Below are 25,577 nucleotides of genomic sequence, written 5' to 3' on the forward strand. Positions count from 1 at the left end.
CTATTAGCACCACAGGCACTTGGGCTTGTTGAGTGGAGAAAGCAGGCTATACATTTTCAGGATGAGCACCTCTGATGGCCAGCAGAGATGGCAGGCAGACTCTTGGGAATGGTCTGTCACCACATGCACAAACTTTTATGACCTGGGTTTGTCAGGCTTAATTAGTGCAACACCTGGTGGCAAATTCAGGTATTGAACCTAGGTAATCAAATTTCTTTGCAGTATAATTAACACAATAGCAGTCTAGGTACCTTCCCATTACAGTGAGACTGTACCTTTGCAAAGTTTGTGTCCTTAAAAGCATAAAGTTAAAAGTCAAGAAATAGGCTAGAAAAGTGAGCAAACAACAAAAAAGAACCTGATCATAAAAGGTTATTATGGTGACAGGAAAGATCAAAACACAAACTCAGAAGACAACAAAGTCAAAACAACTACATTTAAAGCCTCAGAAATGTGTGAATTGGTCTTAGGCCCAAAAAGAATTCCTGGAAGAGCTCAAAAAGGATTTTAAAAATCAAATAAGAGAAGCAGAGGAAAAATTGGGGAAAGAAATAACAGTGATGCAAGAAAATCATGAAAAAAGAGTCAACAGCTTGGTAAAGGAGGCACAAAAATCATAGAAGGGAGGGCAGATTAGGGGAAGGGGTATACAGAAGTCTTGGGGTGGGGGGAGGGGCAAGATGGGAAGAACATTTGGAATTCAAAATCTTGTGGAAGTGAATGCTGAAAACTAAAAATAAATTTATAAAATGATAAATTAATACAATTTTAAAAATTTAAAATTAAAAAAAAAAGAGGAACAAAAATCCACTGAAGAGAACTCCTTAAAAAGCAGAATTGGACAACATGGAAAAGTTGGTAGAAAAGCCCACTGAAGAAAATAATTCCTTAAAAATCAGAATTGGGCAAGTGAAAGCTAATAACTCCATGAGACTTCAAGAAACAATAAAACAAAATAAAAAAGAATGAAAAAATAGAAGAAAATGTGAAATATCTCATTGGAAAAAAAACTAACCTGGAAAACAGAATGAGGAGAGATAATTTAAGAATTATTGGACTAGTTATATGAAAAAAGACTCTAAATTGTTATTGATTAAAACAACTTTGAAATGTCATCTCACATCTATCAGATGACTAAAATGATAGAAGAAGAAAATGACAAATGTTGGAGGGAATGAAGAAAAATTGGGACACAGTTGGTGGAACCATTTTTGGACAACAATATGGTATTATGCCTAAAGTTATAAAACTGTATACCCTTTGGCCAGGCAATACTAAAATTAAGTCTGTTTCCCAAAGTGATCAGGGAAGAAGGAAAAGAACCTATATTTCAAAAAATGTTTTATGTACATAATATATTTATAGCAGCTCTATTTATGGTGGCAAAGAACTAGAAATTGAAGGGATGTCCATCAATTGAGGAGTGGCTAAACAAGTTGTGGTACATGATTGTGATGGAATACTACTGTGCTATAAGAAATGATAAGCAGGTTGATTTTTAAAAAAACATGTAAAGACTTGCATGAAATAATGAAGAGTGAAATGAGCAGAATCAAGATAACGTTAGATACGGTAACAGCAATATTGTTTGTGAACGACTAAGCTATTCTGAATGTTATAAATATTCAAATCAACTACAAAGGACTATGAAAGAAAATGCTATCCACTACCAGAGAAAAAACTAACAAATAGAAGTATGCATAGGATGGTTTTACACACACAAACACACATGTATATTGTGTACATTATATGTAATATGTGTGTATATATGTATGTATGTGTGTATGTATGTATTTCTGGGTCAAATGCTGGCCTTTTCTTATGTGGGGTGGGGAGGGAGTGAAGGAGGAAGATAATGTGGAACTTGAAATATAAAAAAATTAAATTTAATTTTAAAAAAAGAATTATTGGACTACCTGAAAACCATGATCAAAAAAAGAGGCCAGACATCATATTTCAAGAAATTATCAAGGAAAATTGCCCTGATATCCTGAAACAAGATGATAAAACAGAAATTGAAAAAAATATACCAATCACCTCCCGAAAGAAGTGACTAAAATGAAATGAAAAATCCAAGGAATATTATAGCCAAATTCCAGTGTTCCAAAGTCAAAGAGAAAATACTGCAAGCAGCCAGAAACAACTCAAATATCATGGAGCCACAGTTAGGATAACACAAGATCTAGCAGCTTCTACATTAAAGTGTTGGAGGGCTTGGAATATGATATTCTGGAAGGCAAAGGAGTTAGGATTATAACCAAGAATCACCTGCCCAGCAAAACTGAGTATAATCCTTCAGGGGAAAAAACAGATAGTTAATGAAATAGAGGATTTTTAAGCACTCCTGATAAAAAGACCAGAGCTGAATAGAAAATTTGACTTTCTTGTATTCAAGACTCAAGAGAAGCATAGAAACATAAACAGCAAAGAGAAATTATATGGGGTTCAATAGGGTTAAACTTTTTAAATTCCTACATAGGAAGATGATACTTGTGACTCCTAAGATCTTTATCATTATTAGGGCAGTTAGAAGGAGTGTCTATAGATAGAGAGCATGAGTGTAAGCTGACTACGGTAGGATGATATCTAAAAAAATAAAATTAAGGAGTGAGGAACAGAGATGACTATGATGCAATATCAAAAAAAAGGGGTAAGAGGGGTAAGAAAGAGGGATGCACTGAGAGAAGGGAGAAGGGAGAGGTATAATGGGCTAAATTATCTCACATAAAAAAAGGTGTGAAAGCTTTCAGAGAGGACGACAAGTTGGGGGCCGGGAATGGCAGACAACACTTGAACCTTACTCATCTTACTCTCGTCAGAACGTATACATCCAGTTAGGTATAAAAATCTGTATTACCCCATAGGGAAGTGGGACGAGAAGGGGATAAGAGACAGGAAGGCCAGGGATGATAGAAGGGAAGGCAAACTGGGAGAGATGTGGTCAAAAGCAAAACACTTTTGTGGAGGGACAGGATGAAAGACAGAGAGAGAAGGATAAACAGGAGAAAAAAATAGGATGACGGGAAATATACAATAATCATAACTGCCGAAAATTTATAGCAAATTTCTCTAATAAAGGCCTCATTTCTCAGAAATATAAAGAACTGAATCAAATTTATAAAAATGCAAGTCGTTCCCCAATTGATAAATGACATGAAAAGACAGTTTTCAGATGAAGAAATCAAAGCTCTCTATAGGCATATTTAAAAAATCACTATTGACTAGAGAAATGCAAATTAAAACAACTCTGAAGTACCATCCCACACTTTCATATTGGCTAATATGAAAGGATATGAGAAAACTGGGACACTTGATACTCTTGGTGGAGGTATGAACTGATCCAGCCCTTCTGGAGAGCAATTTGGAATTTTGTCCAAAGAGCCATAAAACTGTGCCATATCCTTTGGCCTAGCAATACCACTACTAGGTCTATATCCAAAGAAATTTAAAAAAAAAAAAGGAAAATGATCTATCTATATGTACAAAAAATATGTATAGCAGCCCTTTTTGTGGTGACAAAGAATTAGACATTGAGGGGATACCCCTCAACTGGGGAATGACTGAACAAGTTGGAGTATATGATTGTGATGGAATACTATTGTGCTATAAGAAATGACAAGTAGGATGCATTCAGAAAAACCTGGAAAGACTTACATGAACTGATGAAAAGTGAAGTAAACAGAACCAGAAGAACATTGTACACAGTAACAGCAGTATTGCACAAAGATCAATTGTGAATGACTTAGCTATTCTCAAAATATAATCATCTAAGACAATTCTGAAGGATATATGATGAAAAATGCTATCTGCCTCCATAGAAAGAACTGATGGAGTCTAAATGAAGATTGGGGGGGCAGCTAGGTGGTGCAGTAGATAGAGCACCAGCCCTGAAGTCAGGAGGACCTGAGTTCAAATCTGCCTCAGACCAAACACTTAACACTTACTAGCTGTGTGACGCTGGGCAAGTCACTTAACGCCAATTGCCTAAAAATAAAAATACAAAAAAACTCAAAAAAAATGGAAGTTTGGAGCATACTTCTTAAAACTTTATTTTTCTTGTTTTGTTTTGGTCTGTTTTTTTTCACAACATAATAGGAAAATATGTTTTGCATGCCAGCACATATATAATGTATATCAAATTGCTTGACTTCTCATGGGGGGAAGAGAGATAAATAGAATTTGGAACTCCAAATTTTATAAAACAAGTGTTAAAAATTATTATTATATACAATTGGAAAAAATAAAATATTAAAAAAATTTTTAATTACTTTTTTATTTAGTAGTTTATTTTTTCCCAATTACATATAAAAATAATTTTAAGATTCTTTTTTAAATTTTGAGTTCCAAACTCTCTCCCTCCCATCATTCATCCCCTCATTGAGAAAGTAAGCAATTTGACATAGGGTATACATGTTTAGTCATGCAAAACACATTTCCATGTAAGTTGTGCTGTGAAAGAAAACACAAACAAAAAAAAAGCCCAATAAAAATAAAGAAAATAAAGAAAAAGTATCTTTGATCTACATTCAGGCTCCACCAGTTCTTTCTCTGGAGATTGGTAAGTGCCCAAAAGTAATTAGTTATGTGCCCATATACTATAGGTATGTCCACATGGGCTGTCTAAATGCCACTCCAAGGTGGGTGGTATGGATGGAAACATCTGGAATCTGGCCCAGTCCTCTCCAAGAATGCTGTTTTGTCTCTGAGGGAAGCTGGAGAAGGAATATGGCTGGACAAATTTGTTTCATTCCTGCCTATTTCCAACAGGGGTTTTGACCTGGAATTATAGCTATCTACTGCTCCTTAAATATTGCTAGTTTAGGGGGTATGAATCTGGTTCAGAACAAAAGCTAATTCTTTGGTCAATACAGTCTTTAGTTCAAACTTACCAGTTTAGCCCTGTCTCACCAAACACTGGTTACACAAAATTATTGCTGAGTTGTTTCAGTTTGTCCAACTCTGCAAAATGCCATCACAAATAGCCAATATTAAGTAAACCCATTTATCGAAGCGAAAGAACAAATAGAATTTGGAGAAGTTCAATAAAACATACACCAAAAAATACATAAAAATGTATTTTTGCTTTTTGCTGGGAAACAAGAAAGAGGCCCTAATCTCACCCAAGAGGAAATTTTCTCTCCAATGTCTCTAGGGTGGCAAACTGGACATTAGAGATATGTTGAGAAAAAGCTGAGTATGCCCAAAAAATATGTGTTTCCTTCTTCACTTGAAGTATCACCTCTTTGTCAAGATACAGATAGTGTGCTTCACTATCATGCTCTGGAATCCAGGTTGCTCATTGTATTGATCAGAGCTTTCAAGTCTTTCCCTCTTTTCTTTTCCCTCTGTAGTACTTGGTGATCTTAACAGTTTCCATGGATTCAATTATCCTCTCTATGCTGATGAATCTCAAATCTATTTATTTAGCCCTAAGATCTCTGCTGATCTCCAATCTTGCATCTTCACTGCCTTTCAGACATTTAAAAATGAATGTCCAACACACATCTTCAACTCAACATGTCCAAGACTAAACTCATTATCTTTCCCCCTAAACTTTCTCCCTTTCTAAACTTCCCTGTTGCTGTTAGAAGGATAGTATACCCTTCCTCCTCAATTATTCACTATCTCTCATTGCCCATATCTAATCTGTTGCTAAGGCTTGTAGATTTCACCTTTGCAACATCTCTAGAATACATCTTTTCTCCTCTGATACTGCCACCAGCCTTATACAGGCTTCATCTTCTCATTCCTGGACTATTACAATAGTCTGCTGGTGGGTCTGCCTGCCTCAAGTTTCTTCCCATTTCAATCCATCCCCCACTCAGCTGCCAAAATAATTTTCCTAATGTGCCAGTTCAACCACATTACCCCCATACTCAATAAATTCCAGTAGTTTTCTATCACTTTCAGGATCAAATACAAAATCATCTTCTTTGGTATTTTCAAAGCCCTTCATAACTGAGCCCTCTCTTACCTTTATAATCTTCTTACTCCATACTCCTTGACACAGTCTTCCATCTAGTGATGCTGGCCTCCTGAGAGCTGTTCTAAAAACAAGACTGTCCGTCTCTAGGCTCTGGGCTTTCTCTCTGACTCCCCATGCCTGATCTCCCTCCTCCACTTTATCTACTGACATCCCTGGCTTCCTTCGAGTCCCAGCTAAAATCCCACCTTCTAAAGGAAGCCTTTACCAAGCCCTCTTTATTTTAGTGCCTTCCCTCATTAATTATTTACTATTTATCCTGTATATAGCTTGTAGGCATTGTCAAACAGAATTTTGAATGCCACAATGAACCATCTCTAACCTGGGAATGGCTGGAGCTGAACAGACAAAGCTAGAGGCAGGTGTGTCTCTAGCCTCTAGGTGTGTCAGGATACCAAAGTAGTGGTATAATTTACTTCTGAGTGAGGAAAATTACTTGCATGCAACGAAGACCCCCTGAGAAGGAGGGCTTAACACGCTGGGGTACAGACAATGCTTATATACATAAGTGGGTTGAACTATGACATAATCATTCTTAGGTTTTGAGTAGCTGTTCCCATGGCAGCCTCATGTGTGGACAATGCAGGTGTTCCTGGGTGCCATGGGAACAATCTCCAAGTGGATTGTGTCACAGTGTGGTACTGTAACGGGTTTGGTTTACTTAGTTGTTACAAGAAACAGAGATTAATGAGCAAGTCAAGCAAAGTTATAGATGGCTCTCAGATCCCTGGGAAATAGGGGGCAGTGAACACCTGGTGCTGGTCAAAGAAATACACTTTGCCAGGGGTTGAGATCAGCCAGAGCACAAAGGATTGTTGTTATGGCAAGTTCAGAGCACAGCCTGCTTGCTGGGCCTTTCTTAGCTCTGAGAAACAGGGTGCCTCCAAAATATTTTGACAGTATATATTAATAGGGACAGCTAGGTGACACTGAGTTCAGGGCCTGGAGTCCGGAAGACTCATCTTCCCTAGTTCAAATATGGCCTCAAACACTTACTAGGTGTGTAACCCTGGGCAAGTCACTTAACCCTGTTTGCCTCAATTTCCTCATCTGTAAAATGAGCTGGAGGAGGAAATAGCAAATAATTCCAGTATCTTTGCCAAGAAAACCCCAGATGGGGTCACAATGAGTCAGATACTGAACAACAAATTTAATAATAGCAGCTAATATTTATGTAGTGCCTACTATGTGCCAGGCACTATGCTATATGCTTTACAAAGATTATCTCATTTTGTCCTCACAACAACCCTTGTTAACTCTCTCCCCACCCCACCCCCATCAGATTGTAAGTTCCTGGAGGGCAAGACTTGTCTTGGGGAGGGCGAATGACAAAAATGAAAGCAGTGAGTGTGGACAGCTTTTTTAGGAGTTTGGGTGTGAAAGGGAGCAAAATATAGCCATAACTCAGTGGTGTAAGCAGATTAGAGTCTAATTAGGATTTTTTTAAGGATGAAGGAGACTTGGGCATGTTTATGAGCAGCATGGAGAGCCCGGGGCTGGAGAGGGAACGAAGAGTAGAGAGACATCAGGTGCCCAATGCTCCTTGGGGCTTGTTTCATTCTTGTATTCCCCAGTGCTTAGCACATAGTAGGAGCTTAATAATTGGAAACCTATCTCAGACAGTAACGTCTGTGTGAACCTGGCCAAGTCATTTAACTTACCTCAGGTTCTTCATCCGTAAAATAAAGACAATAGTACCCACCTTACAAGGTAGTTGTGGGGAATTAGTGAGGTGATAAATATGTGTGTATATATATATATGTACACACACACACACACACACACATATATATATATCAGGTCCTTTGCAATTCTTAAAATGCCATATAAATGCTATTATTGTTGATAAATATTTGTTGATTGACCGATGGGGGTCTGAAGCAAGAAGGTGCCTCTCTCTCCATAAGATAGTGAAGGCAAGGAATGGAGAATGGGGTGAATCCTGAAAGACTAGGTATAATGTTTCGCCTTTAGCGATTTTCCTCCTCCCGCCCCACTGATTTTTTTTCCCCCAATGTTCTCGAGGGGCGGGGAAGGGGCGGCGCAAGGAGGCCTCTGCCCCTTTAAGGTCACGAGCAGGAGACGGCTGACCTCGGCGCCTCCCCGCCCCTTCCTCCTCCTCAGGTTCCCAGCTTCACCCGGGGCTCGTCAAGGCCCGGGCTTCAGGGCCACGTGACTCGGCCCCTTCCTCAGAACCTCGGCTGCGGGGCTCCCTGAATTCCAGAGATTGGCTGCGGTCGAGACCATGACGGACTGAGCTGAAGGGATAGGGGCGGCTCGTCCCGGCTCTGCTCTCGTTGCCTCTTCCCCCTCCCCGGCTCTTCTGTCTTCGCTCTGCAGACAGGGTCTCCGGGTCTTCGCCTGCGTTCGCACGAGCTCTTCCCTTGCGGGGGAGCCCCCCCCCGCGAGCATGTAGAGGGGAGGAGGGCGAGCGAGACAGTCCCCGGGGCCTGGACAGACAGCCCCAGAGTCCGGTCCACCCTCCCTTCCCCCATCAGGCAGCGCTGGGCCCTGCCGGGAGGTCTGGCGGGAGAGGCCGCAGCTGAGCCGGCGAGCTCTCGGAAATCTCGCGCAGTCCCGCGAGAGGATAAGTTGAGGAAACATGGCGACGTCTAATCTGTTAAAGGTAAGAACCCCACTCCTGCCATCCCTGTCCGCCGCTCCAGGCTCTGCTACAGGGCCCGCGCTAAGGAAGTAGCACGCCTGGGCCCGGGGGCTGATGCTGGGCAGGGTCAGGCGACGGGACCTGTAGTGACAGCTGTGACCGAGGGGGGACACGGGCCTTGCTCCCCCCCACCAGTTGCCGTGTGTGTTGTGTATGTAGCCGGTGGGGTCGTAGGGAGTCTTGCGATCGCTCAACGGGACACTCACTTCGGGGAGGTAGGGTACACTTCCGTTTTAGGGGTTCCCCACGCCCCCAGCTCTGTGCGTCTAAGGCATAGAAGATAAATGTCCGAGGAACTCCTGGGCCACAGGATGCTGATCCCATTCACCTCAACCCCTTTCCCCCAAGGCAGACAAGGTTTGTAGGACCCTTCCCCCCACCCCATTAGTTTGCATGCCCCTCCACCCCAATCCTCTCGCCTGTTTGCTTTCTCTGAAGATTTCAGGTTCTCTAATCCTATGTCTCACTCAGTTTCTTTAAGGGCTTGAGCTCTTGCTGTAAGGCAGTAACAAGATATTAGAGGATTTTAAGAATCTCTTTTTTCTAAAGAAAGTAATTTTGTGCAGACTGTTTTAGTTTTATCGGGTGTTTGACAGGAACGGTGTTGGAGGTAAGGCTCCATAAGCAGGTTAAGAGGAGGTGCAAATCAACTGAAAGGGTCAGTACGTCCCTATATTATTTTATAGTGATATTCACATTGGAAACTTTTTGCCTGTATGGATTCAAAGGATTTTAAACCTGGGACTCATTAATATAATCCTGTCATTTTATTGATGAGGAAGCAGGCGAATATAAAGAAGTTAAGTGACTTGCCCAAGGTCACATAGTCAGCTTGAAGAGTAACTGGAGTTAACTCTTGACTCTGGGGGCCTTTTCTTATTTACTACCCTGTGTTTCTGATTTCTGAATGGTTGAAGTGTTTCCTGATTTCATCCTCTCTCTTTGGACTAGTCAATTATGATTACTTCCTGTGTCACGAATCACTTTTCTCAAATCAAATACCATAATACTAGTTAAATAAATTTTGTCTTTATTTGGTTACTTAAATATAACAATTTGATGTTTGAAGTCAAGACTGATTTGAGCATGAGTGATGGTTTGGGTACCATTTTCCATGTTATGCTAACAATTTAAACTGGTGCATGTCTCTGTGTGTGTGTGTGTGTGTGTGTGTGTGTGTGTGTGTTCCAAAGTCGATTTTTTTTTTAAAGGGATGCTGATTAGAATTAGCAGATGTCTTGTTTGGTGTCAGTTCAGGCTCTTTTTAGTTTTTCTGTTGAAATTCTTTTCTGCTTTTCACCTTTTTATTATATAAGGCTTACTTTTAACTTTGGTATATGTATTATTTTTTCTATCTGGAGAGGAGATTAAGTGATCAGTAGGGGATTTGTGCAGAATTCATCTAGTTCATTCGACATTTATTAAACACTTACTGTGGCCTGAGCCCTGTGCTAGGTGCTAGGGGAATTCCAAGTTTAAAATGGTCAGTAGTCTCCTTAGAGCAGGGGTTCCTAATCTTTTTTGTGTTATTTACCCCATTGGGCCTGTGGACCCTTTCTCAGAATAATGTTTTTAAATATGTAAAATAAAATGCTTAGGATTTCAAAGGAAAACTAATTATATTGGAATAAAGTTAATATTTTAAAAAATCACGTTCACGGACCCCAGCCTAAAAGACCCTGGAGACTCATTAGAATCTAGAGAGGTAGAAGGTATAATGCGCATTCTTACATAATGAATAATTTGGTGTTTGGGTTGTTTTTTTGTTTCTAAGATAGCAGCAATGAATGCAGTTCAATAACTCATTGCAATTTGTAATCTAAGAGACTTCCCTGAGACACTAAAGTCAGGGAAATTGTTCATGATCAGCCAACCAAGACACACCAGAGGCAAGACTTGGAATTAGCTCTTCCTGACTCTTTAGCCTTCCATCCACTGCATAACTGTTTCTCATGCTGAATGCATTAGAAAATTACAAAACAAATTGTTTTGTGAGGTCTGAGTGGGGAAAACAAAGAAGGCATCTTGGAGGAACATTGACATTTGAATTGGATTTTAATAGAGGGAAGGAATTCAACAAATAAAAGAGGGAAAGGGAAGTTATTCTAGGCATATACCACATGTGCAAAGGGCTAAGCTAGGGAGCCTTAATTGGGCTGTGTTTATTCAGTTGGCAGAGAACAGTCCAATTTGACTCCAAGGCAATAATGTGAGAAAGGATATCATGGTGATTCATTGGATGTAGTGCCAAACTCCTCTCTTACATACTTACTAGCAGTGTGACCCTGGGCACTTAAGTCACTTTGACTCTTAGCCTCGGTTTTCTTATCTCATCCTCCCAGGGTTGTCTTGAGAATTGAATGAAATAATGTATGTAAAGCACTTTGCAAATTTTAAAATGATATATAGAAGTTATTATTTTAAGACAGCCTTGAGTAATAGGCAAAGGAGTTTTAATTTTACCAAGTAGGCAACAGGTAAGTAGCCACTGAAGATTTTTAAGCAGAGTAGTGAATTGACACAGGAATATTATAGCAGCAATATGCAAAATAAGTTAGAGGAGGAAAAGAGTGGAAGGTTTTCTCAGGTGACACTGAATGCCTTTTGTGTGTTGAATCTTTTGAGAGAAAATACAAAAAAGGAGAGGGTATTATAGATTCTCTTGGTATGCTTAGATTGGAAACACCTACTGTACTATATCCCCCTGAGATCATTCCAGGGATGCCTTGTGCTCTTAGCTATGGCAGTAAAGTGATGTGACTTCTGGTTTCAGTTTGGGGAATATATATACATATGTTTTAATTTTCAGAGAATTATAGTGGAAAAAAAAGATTCTCTTGTAATTAAGAACACCATATATCAGAAACATTTCAGAAAACAAGACTATGGAAGCAATATTGAAGAAAATTTATATTTTCTTTTTTAATGTGCTGTGGGTTTTTCTGATACTTATGGTGAGGGGAAATGAGATTTATTGCCTTCCTTTTGGTATAGCTTTTAAATACTAGGAAGTTAAAGTAGTCAGATGATGCTAGTGTAACTGAACTGAATTCTTCCATCTCTAATTGGATAAAATTGTTATTCATTTTGTTAGGGCTAAAGACTTTTAGAGCTAGAAAGGACCATGGAGATCATCTAGCATAAACTCCTCATTTTTTCAGATGAGGACACTTAAGCCTAGAAAGGAAAACTTGCAGAAGGCCACAAAGGTAATAGTAAGGTCCCTATGATTCTAATATTTGTATGTCAATAGGTTATACTGTATTAATTGGGATGGAATTGAGAGGACTTCCAGCCAGTATCATTGCCTCAATGGAAGTTGACAGCTTGAGATAATATTTGCTGTGTGCTTAGGACGGTGTCTTGCACATAGTGGATGCTTAATGAATGCATGCTTGCTTCCTTCTTGCAGTTAGAACTTAATGAATGCTCATTTCCTTCCTTCCTGAATACCCAGGAAAAAAAACCCCAAAAAAATCGCACCAGAGCAATTAATGATCAAGAAATTCACTGAGAAAGTCTAGTTATTGACTTCTTCCATCACAGAACTGTATGAAAATGTCATATAGAAGATTAAGGGCAATAGAAAAGGGGGCCCCCCTCCAACAGAGTCAGTTCTCAAGCTCCAATCTTCTAGGGAAACCAGAGACTGGTTTGTAACCCAACACTTGTAGCCAACAAGGCTCTGTCCAGAGACAGAGAAAGCAGAGTGGACTTTAGAAGCTATTGGAACAGCTATTACAAGTCCAGGTGTGACATTACTCAGAACGGGATACCCTAGACTCAGGGACTCTGATGTCTGTGCAAGAAATACCAAAAAGGGCCTTGAAGATCCAGTACTCCACACTTCAAAGGGACAGGGCTAGTGCTAACCCCATAAAGTAGAAGTTGGCTTAGAAACCCAGCTTTCAGGTTCAGGCAGGGTTGAACATCCCACCCAAAAGCATAGCAAAGGGTAGAGGCATAAAACCTCAATTCACAAACTAAGGATGGAGAGATGAGTAAATATAAGTACATACAAACTATTTATACAACGATTTATAATAGATCCAGAAATACCCAATAATCCATCTTAGGAGAGATTAACTCCGTAACAACTATAAGCCAAATATGCAAAAGGAAAAAAATTAATTTTTTTCCCCATAAGAACTATATAAATTCCTAGAAGAAATGAAGCAGAAAAAGAATAAGCAGCCTATATGGTAAATGGTAAAGAAATCTCTAAAATTTAGAATAGACCATGCAAATGAATGACTTAATGAGATAGCAAGAAATATTAGGGGGAAAAAAGCAAGATTAAAAAAAAGGAAAAAATTGCTGCTATCTACTATCTAAAACAACTGAATCTAACATATTGGAAAACAAGTCAAGTAGAGATAATTTAATAATCATTGGGCTCTCTGAAAACCACATTTCTTTACTTTTTTTTTTGCACTTAATAGTACTTTATCTTTTTTTCCAATGACATGTAAAGATAGTTTTCAGCATTCATTTTTGTAAGATTTTGAGTTCCAAATTTTTCTCTCTCCCTCTCCCCTTCCCCTTCCCCAAGACTGCAATCAATCTGATATAGGTTATACATGTACGATTGTGTTAAACATATTTCCACATTAGTCATGTTGTGAAAGAAGAATCAGAACAAAAGCAAAAAACCATGAGAAAGAAAAAACAAAAAAAGTGAAAATAGTATGCTTCAGTCTGTATTCAGACTCTCCATAGTTCTTTCTCTGGATGTGGATAGCATTTTCTTCTCTTCTTTTTTTTTTTTTGGATAGCATTTTCCCATCATGAGTCTTTTGGAATTGTCTTGGATCATTGTATTGCTGAGAAGAGGTAATTCCATCATAGTTAATTATTGCACACTTCCTGTGTCAAAAATAAGATGACTTTTTTTAGAGATTATTTAATTAAATATACTTTTTTGAGCTTCCAGTCTGTTGAGAAGCAGCATGGTGTAGTTGGAGAGAGAAAGCCAGCTTTGGAGCCAGGAAGACTTTGGTGTACTTGCCTCTGACATATACTGGCTCTGTGACCCTGAGCATGTCATTTAATCTCTCAGTGCTCTAAGCAACTTTCTGAGACTTTAAGTTGAAGAGAAGGTGCTGACTTCTATTGGTAGAGAAAATTTCTCATCTAAGAATTCTATAGCAATAAAATCACAGCTCCAGTCATTATCCCTAATATAAGGTATTCCAAAAGTCTTGGTGTGGTTTTAAGGTATTAAGGGGGACACCTTGTATGTGCTAGGCACTGTGATGGTTCATGGATGAATAAGATTGTCTTTGCTCCCAGGGAACTTATATCTAGAAGGACAAAATGTTGTATTACCAGAAATCATTTTACCAAATAAAGGATTGAGAAGACCTGGCTTACCAGCAGTTCATATTAAAATGACTTAAATATATTAGAAGAGTATAGTTTCACTGTATGAACCAACAGTATAATTGACAAGAAAGTCATTTTAGTTTTAATTTGCACTGGAAGCCATTTAATATAATAAGAATATTTCAGTACTTAAATAGATTCATGATCATTGATGGGCACTCCCTCCAGCCATATAGATTGTAGCTCATCCATACAACCAAGATAGCGAAAGGCCTTGAGTTCATGTCATGTGGGAATCATTTGAAAAAATGGTATGGTTAGCCTAGAGAAGAGAAGACTTGGGGGAGACATAATAGCTGGTTTCAGATATTTGAAGGATGTGAAGGAAGGATTGGATTTATTATGTTTGGACCCAGAGGGCAGAACCAAGAAGGAGTGATGGAAAGAAATTGCAAAGAGACCAGTTTAGATTTGCCATCAGGAAAAACTTGCTAACAATTACAGCTGTCTGAAAAGGAGATGGGCTTTCTGGAGAGGTGATTGGTTTCCTCCGTCTTGGAAATAGTCACGTTTGTCGGCTCTGTTATGATGGGGATTTTTTTTGTATGAGTTGGGTTAGATGGCATCGAAGTCTCTCCCAACTCTCAGATTCTGTGATTGTGTGAAAGGCTGACATGTAGAAGGGAAATTATTATTATAACTCTAGTTGGCAGAACAAAAACCAAAAGGTGGAAGTTACAAGGAGGCAGACTTGAACTGTGGAACTGTCTATTAATGAAATGGAGTGAATGAGGTGATGAGCTCCTTGTCACTAATTCAGATGCCTGCTTGTGAAAGAAATCATAGAAAGTTTCTTTGTGTGGAAGATTGGTCTAGATAGTGTCTCAGATCTTTATCTCACTGTTGACATTCTGTGTTTTTATGTTTTGCTTGCCACTTAAAACTAGATTGTTAGTAACTAGCACAACTAGTCTCTGTATCCTTTGAAGTAGTCCTAATAATCTCCATTTTCTGACCATCCTTGAAGATATTCATCAAAAGAACAACATACTCTCACAATAAAATTTCCATCATAACAAATGCAAGGGACTATAGAGGGATGGAAATTTAGCTGTGACAATAACAGTAGCAATAATAAGTTATGCTTCCTCATTTATGTGAAATAGACTAGGGGTTCTTAACCTTTTTTTTGTGTCCTGGACTCCTTTGGCAGTCTGAAACTTATGGATCCCTTCTTAGGATAATATTTCTAAGTGCATAAAATTTAAAAAAAAAGATTAAAAAGGAAACCATATATATTGAAAGTTATCAACATATTTTAATTTTTTCCACTTAAAAGTATTTTTTTCCAGTTACACATACAGATAGTTTTCAACATTCACTTTTATAAGATTTTGAGTTCTATATTTTTCTCCTTCCTTCCTCCTTTCCCAAGACAGCAAGCAATCTGACATAGGTTATACATGTACAATCGTGTTAAACATATTTCCGCATCAGTCATGTTGTGAAAGAAGAATCACAACAAAAGGGAAACACCATGAGAGAGAAAAAACAAAAAAAGTGGAAATAATGTGTTTCAGTCTGCATTCAGAGTCAATAGTTCTTTCTCAGGATGTGAATAGCATTTTCCATCATGAGTCTTCTGGAATCATCTTGGATCATTACATTGCTGAGAAGAGCCAGTTCTGTCACAGTTGATCATTGAGCAGTGTTGCTGTCACTGTGTACAGTGTTCTTCTGGTCCTGTTCATTTTACTCAGCATCAGTAAGTCTCACCAGGTTTTTCTGAAATCTGCCTGCTCATTGTTTCTTATAGAACAGTAGTATTCCATTACACTCATATGCCACAACTTATTCAGCCATTCCCCACAAGTCTTTGTTGCTTTTGCTCCCACAAAAAGAGCTGCTCTAAATATGTTTGTACATGTGGATCTTTCCCCCTTTTTTCAACACATTTAAAAAAACCCAACAGTTTGGACCCCAGGTTCGGAACCCTCTGGAAATAGACCATTATTGACACTTAGAAACCTTTTGTTTTGTTATATATAGCTCTTTGTTGTAATATTCTATATCATAATGTAGTTTGACCAAACCATTTTCTTTAATCCTAATTTAATTTTTTTGTTTTCCCCTTAGTAGGGGCAGCTTGGTTGCACAGTACATGGATTACTGGTCCGAAATCAGGAAGACCTGAGTTCAAGTGTGGCCTCAGACGCTTACTAACTATATGATGAGGATAATGATAGCTCTTATCTAGCAGAGTTGTTGTGAGGATCAAATGAGATAATTGTAAACCATTTAGGACAGTGCTTGGCACATGTAAGTGCTAAATAAATGTCAGCTATTATTAACTATTATAAGGGAATAGTTGGAGTAGATAAGCTAGAAGGGTAGGTAGGGTCAGGTTGTAGAGATCCCTGAATGCCAGGCTAAGGAGTTTCAGCATTATCTTTTGGGCAGTGGGGAGACATAAGATTTTGTGTGGAGGAGTGAGATAATTGAAGAAACTGCTTGTGAACTAACCACATGTAATATCTGTACATGTAACCTACACCTTAAAATCCTTGAGTGCTTTGTAAATGTTAATAACTAGAAAAGGCTATATCTAAATATAAAATGTTTTTACATCATTAAGAAAATTTTTAACCACAAATTCCAGGAAGGAGAGAGCCCTCTATTATTTTTACTTGATACCTGCTTCCCTCTCTTTTTTCTCGAAACCAGAGAAGAAGTAGCTCCTTCCTTTGAAAAAAAATAGACCCAAGATGGAAGAGAAGTTGATAGAAATTTCCCTTCTACCCACCTCATTTTCCTATCCTGAAGAACCTGAAGTTGCTGAGGGAGAAATTTGAGGAAGGTATAGTGAGCCTCTTCTCTCCTACCATTTTGCACTTAAAGACAGTTGAGATAAATTTAGGTTAGTAATTTCTATTTAAAAAGTAAATTATTTTAGATGGGCTAACACCCCTTCACTCATATCTTAGTATATATCTTTCAGTTAGATTACCACCCAATACCTAGGGTAAAATAGGAGTTTTAATTGGTCCTTTGGAGAGGGAAGGGTTAATTTTGGATTTTTTTTTCAGGGCAATTGGGGTTAAGTGACTTGCCCAGGGTCACACAGGTAGTTAAGTGTCAAGTGTTTGGTCTGAGGCCAAATTTGAACTCGGGTCCTCCTGACTCCAGAGCCAGTGCACCACTGGCTGCCCCGGGAAGGGTTAATTTTGAATCTTAGAGGTTGGCCTGATTAGGATTATTTTAGATAGATAGGATGGCATTGAAAGCAGTGTGCACATAATGAGTAAGGAAAGGGAATACAGGACAGGAGAAAGGCTAGGAGATACACAGTTAACAAACCAACTACTTTTTTAAGGTCTTCGTGGTAGTAACCACCAGTGTTATATTGGAAATCATACTACTTCTCCAGGAGTTCTTTTTTGTGTCAAGGAGCCCTTTGGAAGTATGGTAAAGCCTATGGATCCCTTCTCAGAATATTATAAAATGCATAAAAATAAAACATATAGGATTACAAGGGAAGCCAATTACATTGAAATACTGTATCAGAATATTAAAGAAAACAACACTGAAGACCCCAGGTTAAGAATCCTTGCTTTAGAAGATACTCATCAAAAAGATACTTGTCAAAATATACTTACCAAAAGAGCAACATACTCTCACACTGGAATTCCATCACTGTAAATACATAGGACTGCTTAGCATACCATGTACATTGAATCTTTGGGCCCATTGTGTTATTTTCAGTACAATATTTTGACCCTATCATATAATCTGTTGTAACATTTTAATGTGACTTATTTTGTCCTGCATGTGATGTGATCATTTCTTTGTAACTTCAGGTAATCCATGTTTTTATATAATATCAAGCATACTGCATGATAGCAGTATTTATTAGTGACAATAATTAGAAAAACTTAGAGAATTCAGTCAAAAGATATGTATTAATTGTTATGTACCAGGAATTTGACCATGTGTTTTTGATGCAAAGACAAAAATTAATTGTCTCTGTCCTCAACGACCTTAGATTTCATTGACCAGAAACAACATACAAACAGATTAATAAGTACAAAGTATTTGTATTTGGCATTGGGGGCAAGAGAGCAGTAAAAACTGGGAGAATCAAGAAAGATTTTGTTAGCAGGTAGCACTTGAACTTTTAGACATCTTAAGAGTGAAAGATGAAGAGGGAAAACATTTGAAGGAAAAGGAACAACTGGTACAGAGACATAGAGGTGGGAGTCATGTATGACTGTCATTGAGCCAAACCAGGTCAGTTTGGCTAGAATGGGAAGGGCAGGCCGGGGAGAAGTGGAAATCATTGAAGAAAGATAAGTTATGCCAAGTTGGTGAAGGACTTTAAATGCCAAAAAGAAGTTTTGGGTTTTTTTTTTCTGTGTTGGATATATAGAAACCGGCTGTAAGCTTTGCAATAGAATTTTCTTTTAGGTTCATCATTATTTACATTTTTTTCTGTAAAAATCTGTGCTGTATTAGAATATAGTTCAGTATAGTAACAGTTTTTTAAATATGGTGCTGCAGAGACTTATTTACTATCTTATATATTTTTGTATTCATTTAAAAAAGATTGGTTTTAATTTATATTTTTACATATGTATGTGTGTGTATATATATGTATATACATACAGTAATCTTTCTGCCTTTTCCTGAGTCTGATAAATATGTGTTTTAGGAATACTTAGTGTTGAAAGATCAAACAGCTGCTTATTAATAGTGCTTTAACTTTAAAGATGTACAGATCTTGAATAATAATAGAACTAAAAATATGCTGAATTTATGCATGTCCCACCCCACTGATTTTGAAAAGAAAATTTTAATTTTTCCTCTCTAATTTCCCTTTCCCCAGCACACAGTTTCCCCCCTGCCTGGAATCACAAAGCAAGGAGGCCAGCAAAGGCTATGGTGCTTGAATCATTAAGCACTTAGTCTCTGCTAGTTATTGCTAGGCAGTGGGAATACAAAATGGAAAAGTGAATTGGTCCTTGCCTGTAAGTTCTAAATTTTTTAATTTTTTAAATTAAATTTTAAATCTCATCATAGTGATTTAGAGATGAAAGACACCCTCTACTTCAATCTACCTATTTTACAGATGGAAAAAGTAGTGCTTTAAGGTTTAAAAGTACTTTCTTCGTAACAACCCTTTAGAGATTGGTAGTCTTTTGTATTATCTGTATTTTTATAGAGCTTTTTGAAAAAAGGTTTGCTCACAATCAGGTAATTAGTAAGTGGCAGAGCCAGGCTTAAGTTAAGTCTGCTATTTTCGCTATGCCAGGATCATAGAATTACAGAATTTGAGTTGAAATGTATTTAATATTTTTTTACTCTGTTTTTTCTTAGTATGGCTTGTGTGGAAATATGTTTTGCATGATTTCACATGCGTAATTGGTATCATTCCTTAGGGGAGAATGTGAAGGGAGAGAATTTGGAGCTCAAAATTTAAAAAGAAAATAAATATGAAAAATAAAGTAAAAGTAAAAAAAAGAAATGTACTTCAGCAGTGATTTAGTTCAATCCATACCCAAAACGAATCTCTTTCACAGAATACTGAGGAAGTGTCATCTGGTTTCTTGCTGAAGACCTCCAAGGATGGAGAACATATGCCACCTCTCTGGGCAATCCTTTCTACTGTTGGATAGCTCCAGCCATTAGGAAATTTTTCCTGACTTGAAGACTAATTTTACCTCTTTGTAACTTCCAACCGTTATTGTTGTTTCTGGCTTTTCAGTCAGAACAAGTGTAATCCATCTTTCACGGTACAGTTCTTCACATATTTGAAAACAGGTATCATGTTCTCCCCTGAGTCTTTTTTAAGATAAAAATTACTTTCCTTGTTTGGCATAGACTTAATGCCCTTCCCTATCCTGGTTGCCTTCTGGACACACTTCCAGCTTATCAACATCCTTCTGAAATTGGGACCTAGAACTGAATTCAGGGCTATACACTTGACATTTTATGAACTCGAGTTTATGTTGTTATTTAGAAGGGATGTGTCTGGAAGTAGAAATGTGTAGTTAAAGGAATTGGGAGCAGTGGGTGGAAATTGCAGAGAGGTACGATTCAGGTTCTTTGTGGGGAAGAACTGCAACAGTTTGAGATAAGTGTGAATCATTGCCTTAGGAGGGAGGTATTGGATTCCCCATCACTGAATGCCTTTAAGCAGACCCTGGATAACCTCTGGTCAGTGATGTCAAAAGGGATCCATATTTGACTTCAAGTTTCACTAGGTAATTTTTGAGATTCAGTTCTTGATTTGTGTGATTTCTGTTCATTGAAACCCGTGTTAGATGAGAAATGGTAAAAGTCCCTAGCATTTCCAATTGAGCTTAAGCCCCGAAACTAGGTAAGTTATGCCTTAAAGGGCTGAATATACTTACAGCTGTGTTCACTGAACCTGTTGGTAACCTTTGAGGAAGTATAGAGAACAGAAATTTGGGGAAACTAGAGGTAGGGAAGTGTTCACTTTTTAAAACAAGGGAAATCTGGATTGCCAGAATTACATGGTTGAGTTTGAAGTTGGTATAAATTGTGCAGAATACAGAATTATTTAATTCCAGAAGAAATTAGAGATATTTAAGGTAAAGTTAATCTTTTGAAGTTAATGCTTTGTTGGAGGGTACCAAAAATCTTCAATTTACCTTCCTCCTTCATATGCTAACTTCTTTTCTCTCTTCCCCATGGGATTTCCTTTCTGGCATAGCTGTTGTTCCAGGACCAAGTGGTCACACTGACTTTGGTGAAAGAGGAGTGGGTAAATCCCTCCAGTTGTTTTAGCCACTGTTCTCCTCTTCTTCATTCCCACTGCAATACTGATCCCATTCTTTACCCTCCTATGACTTAATTCCTAGAATGCTAGAAATACGGTGTTCTTATTAAATGTAGATAGCTCCTGGGGTCTTTTTTAAACTATAGCAACTTTTTCTTTTCCTATGAGGTCTAAGTGAAAACAACAACAACAAAAAACTAAGGCCAAGATGGAGCCTTTTTACTTTCTGCTAATTATTTTATAGGCAGCTTAGTGGCATAGTGGATAGAACTTGGGAAAGAGTCAGGAAAATCTGAGTTTAAATCTGGTCTCAGACACCAGCTGTGTGACTTTGGGCGAGTCACTTAACTTTTGTTAGCCTCAGTTTCTTAAATTATAAAATGGGGATAATAATAACACCTACCTCATGTGGTTGTTGTGAGGCTCAGTTGAGATATTTGTAAAGCACTTAGCACAGTGCCTGACACAGTCATTATATAAATGCTAACTATTATCATTGTTATTACTTTGAAATTTCTCTGGCAGTATAGCTAGACATTCTGTCCTTCCTGTTCAGTTTTTATCGGTGTCTTTGGTAACTCTCCTAGCTCTTTTTTTTTTTTTTTAGTTATTGACACAATATATGTGCTGTTAGTCTGACAAAATCTCACCTCTTTTTCTAGTAATTTATGTTAAAAATGATGTCTCTTAGATCACTTTTTGAGCATGTCATCATTGGTGATACACAGTGCACATCATAACTGCCATGTCTTTACATCTGGGATACCTACAGTTTTAATTTATGAGATTGTGGTGTTCCATGTTGAATAACCATGTAATGTCATTGGCATAATTAAAACAATGGCCTTTTGTGTCTGGGGTCATTGAAAAGTGCTACACAATTTTCCAAATTCTAACCAGCCCCCTTTCCCCCTCCTTTTTACTTCTGGCCAAGTTCATTGGTCTGTTTGTAGACCTTGTACACAATATACATACCATCCTGTTTGTCTATTTTTTTTATACCTTAGAAAATGTCAAAAGACTGTATTCACTGAAAGAGAAGAAAGAAACTCTGGTTAAAAACAATAAGTAGTAGTAGTGGAAGGGGAATATGTACTGTGCTTTATCTGACATTGTATTCTAGTAGTGAGGCAACCTATGGAGGAGGTTGCCTCAGAAACTATGGCCACTTTACTTCCATAATGCTGCATGATAAAAGGAATTTCAGCTCTCCCTTGGAAGCCAAGGGGAAATCAGAATAGCTGGAAGCAAGCAGAGATCAGTGCCCAGGATTACTGGATTTAAAAATGAAAGGAAAGATCAGGTGGTCTGGGTTTTTTGAAGTCAAAGCCAAGGTCAGGTTAGTGTTGATAAGTTTGACACTGAATCACCCTGTGGTAATAATAATAATGATGATAATAGTAATAATAACTAGCATTTAGGTAGTATTTACTGTTACTAAGCATTGTGCTAAGTGCTTTACAAATATTATCTCATTTGATCCACACAACAGCCTTGGGAGGTAGGTGCTGTTATCCTTACAATTAAGAAAACTGAGGCATACAGAGGCTAACTTATGTAACTTAACATACAGAGGTCCAGAGTCACATGGTAAGGGTCTGGGGCCAGATTTGAGCTCAGGTCTAATTGACCTATACTCCTTTCACTGTTCTATCTAGCTAGGCCTCAGCTAGGTATGTGCAAAGAGATGTATTTAAAACTGGGATAAAAATTAAATTCATGGAAGATTATTGAGAGGTACAGTTTAAGGTTCAGACATCACAGTTCCTTCTGTTTTGGGGGTGGCAGTAGAGGATAGCCATTTTGAACTAAACAAGAATTTCATTGCTCTACTTGAGCTGTAGGAGCCCCAGAATTCTCTTCAACTGGGAGCTTCCTTCTGCCACTGCCCTTTTTCAGTCATTAATTCTTTTTAAGTTTTTTCTCCTCAGTATGTTTTTCAGGTCAGTTGTTTTTGTTGTGAATTAAGGTTTTTTTCCCTCAGTTTTTTTTTTACTTCGTTTTAATATTTCTTGGCTTCCATTTGGTCCATTCTGATTTTTAGGGAGTTTATTGCTTAGGCATGGTTTTGTACATGTTGCACCAAACTATTAATTCTCTTTCCAATTCTTTCATTCATGGTTCTCATTGAGCCATACTGATGCTTTTGGACTTGCTGTTCACTCTGTACACAACTTTGGGCTGGCAATTACTCATTACTCAGAATGCCACCCCTGGGTGCTCTTCTCTCCTCTTTGTTCTACCCCAGATCTGCACTGCTCCTTGTTACCAGGCATCATGGCTTCACTTTGTGATCAGTTCTCATGGGAGGTTTCTAGACCCTGTTTCCCACGTAAGAGTTCCTTTCTCCCAAGTTTACCCCATATCAGGTTCTGCTGAGGCCCCTGTTGGTATTTCTTGCATTCCACCTGTATGTTGGAGCCACAAGATTTCTCAGCATAACTATACCAGGAGGAAATGTTTTCCTGGCATTCGTTAAGAATCTGATGCCTCTGGTACACATTATAGGTTGATCTGAAAAGCTCACTGCTATTTATAACATTGTTTCTCTGGAAAATTCAATCCACAAATTTAGGCAAGGCAATGTACAACAGAACAACAATAATACCCAGAACAGTAAGATGCTTCGCTGCCCCCTCAGTAAGTTTAAGCAGTAAAGGGAGATGTGTATTTTAGCCAAATGAGACTATTTGCCCTCTAAATTCAACATTCCATCTCCACCACTCCCTCCCTCCCATTCCTTGAATGAATTCCCTCATGTCTACCTGTCAGAATTTTTCTTTAAAGAGGCTTAATTCAGGTGTCACTTTCTATGTGAAGTCTTTTCTGTGTCCCTTCAGTTGTTAATGGTCTCAAATGTCTTCAAACCACCTTGTATTTAACTTTTCTGTATGCGTTTTATATTCCCTTAGCTTAGTAGAATGTTAGCTTGCTTCATGAGGCAGACTTTGTATCTCCATAAATGTGTTTTGGACTTGCTGAGTTTGGTTAACTGTGGGAGATCTAGGTGCTGTTCTACAAGCAATTGGATATGCTTTTTGGGAACTTGGAAGAATGATCAGAGCCAGAGACAGATATTTGAAAGTTGTATGTGTGTGTCATTCAGAAAGCCTTGTGCCTGCTGTGTTCAAGCACTGTGCTAGGCTTCAGTGATGTGCTGACAAAAATGAAACAGTCTCTCCCCTCAAGGGGTTTACGTGCTACTGGAGGGAACCAACATGCACAGTATAGTAAGTGCAAAATATACAAAATAATTTGGTGAATGAAGGGCACTCTAATAGAAGTAAACAAGCATTTATTAAATTCCTTCTAAGTGCCATGCAGTGTTCTAAGTGCTTTACGAGTATTATTTCATTTGATCTTCACCATAACCCTGGGAGGTAGGTATTCTGTTTATCCTATTATCTCTATTTTGCAGTTGACCAAACTGAGGCTGACAGGATTAAGTTCTTGCCAAGGGTCACACAGCTAGTAAGTGGGGTCACATTTGAACTTGAGTTTCCTTCATTCCAGAACCAGCATTCTATCCAATGCATCAGTTAGCCGCCTCTAAGAAACCGAACCTGAGCTGAACCTTGAAGGACACTAAGGAGTTTGAAGCAGAGGTAAAGAAGTACATTGGGAGGCAGTTTGTACAAAGGCATGAAGACAGGAGATACAGTGTTGTGTATAGAGTGTCAATAAGTAGGTTGGTTTGACTGCAAATTAAAGTCCATGAAGTGAAGTTGGATAATTCCAACTTCTTATAATGGTTGTACCAATTCACTACAGTACTTCTAGAAAGGAAGATTGGAGCCAAGGTTTTAATAACAACTACAGGAGTTTGTTGAAAAGATTGGATAGAGAAGAGAAGCAATTGTGAAGATGTGGAAAATTTTGGAAGACTCAAGGAGAAGGATACTAGCCTCCTATAATCTCTTTGTTAAAAATTACTAACCCCTGAAATTTGGAGCAGGTTCAATTTTGGCTTCTCTTTAATAATAATCATTATGACTCTTGTCTCCATCCAGGTGTTCCCTTGGGAACACCTAATTCTGACTTGTCTAACCCAAAGGATTTTCAGTTGTCTGCTAACAATTGGGTTAACTAGACATTAACTGTAAAACACATTTATTTAAGATAGGCACATAAAAGGATTTCTTTTGGAACTCTTATCAAAGCAATTAGGAAAACCTCTTTTGGTGCTTTCCACTTTCCTCCTGAATCAGACTAAGCTAGATTCAGGTTGGTCCTAGTAGTTAAAAGTCAGATATTGAAATAAAATAAATCATTCAATAGTTAAACGGAGTAGTTTACTTTGCCATAGTAAAAATACTCACCTGGGATGTAAGCCCTTTGCTGGAGGCCCCATTCGTTTTCATATGCAACTGTATAATGCAGTGAATAGTGTTGAAGTACAAAAGACCTTAGACATCTCTCTAAATGTTAAAATGCTACTTAAAATGTTGTTTATTCATGTGGATATTCATTTGGTCAACGCATCTGGGTGTAGTGACTCAGGACATCTGCCCTTTAAAGGGCCCTCACTCCAACCTGGAGTCCATAATTACTTGGTGGCATAAGCCTTATTTCTCCTAAGCCAATCAAGCCTTGGGGACAGCTTCCTTGCCTTTTAGGAAAAGAACGACTGACCTACAGTAGAGATGGAGAGACACAAAGAGACCCTGGTGATCATTTCATGCCTCCCGAAAAGTTTGATCCACAGCTGCCACAATTCATGGTGCCATTGGTGCAGTCTTGACCTTGAGTATATGGAGGGAATGGATTCATGAGCCCTCTGAAAGTGCAGCTTTAGGGTCTAAATT

The 25,577-nt window shown here is 38.3% G+C and overlaps 1 protein-coding gene across 1 annotated transcript in view; it reads left to right on the forward strand.

Annotated features, from left to right (window-relative positions):
* Positions 1 to 8,519: 8,519 nt before the first annotated feature.
* Positions 8,520 to 25,577, forward strand: part of CUL5 (cullin 5) — an 85,848-nt gene continuing 68,790 nt past the window's right edge. Inside the window, exon 1 of the mRNA XM_020996110.2 lies at positions 8,520 to 8,609. Within this exon, the coding sequence (XP_020851769.1) occupies positions 8,586 to 8,609 (24 nt within the window). The 5' untranslated portion in view covers positions 8,520 to 8,585. The remainder of the gene's footprint in view (positions 8,610 to 25,577) is intronic.

Source organism: Phascolarctos cinereus, unplaced genomic scaffold, assembly GCF_003287225.1.
Source record: "Phascolarctos cinereus isolate Bilbo 61053 unplaced genomic scaffold, phaCin_HiC Scaffold_726;HRSCAF=1367, whole genome shotgun sequence".
Taxonomy (NCBI): Eukaryota; Metazoa; Chordata; class Mammalia; order Diprotodontia; family Phascolarctidae; genus Phascolarctos; species Phascolarctos cinereus.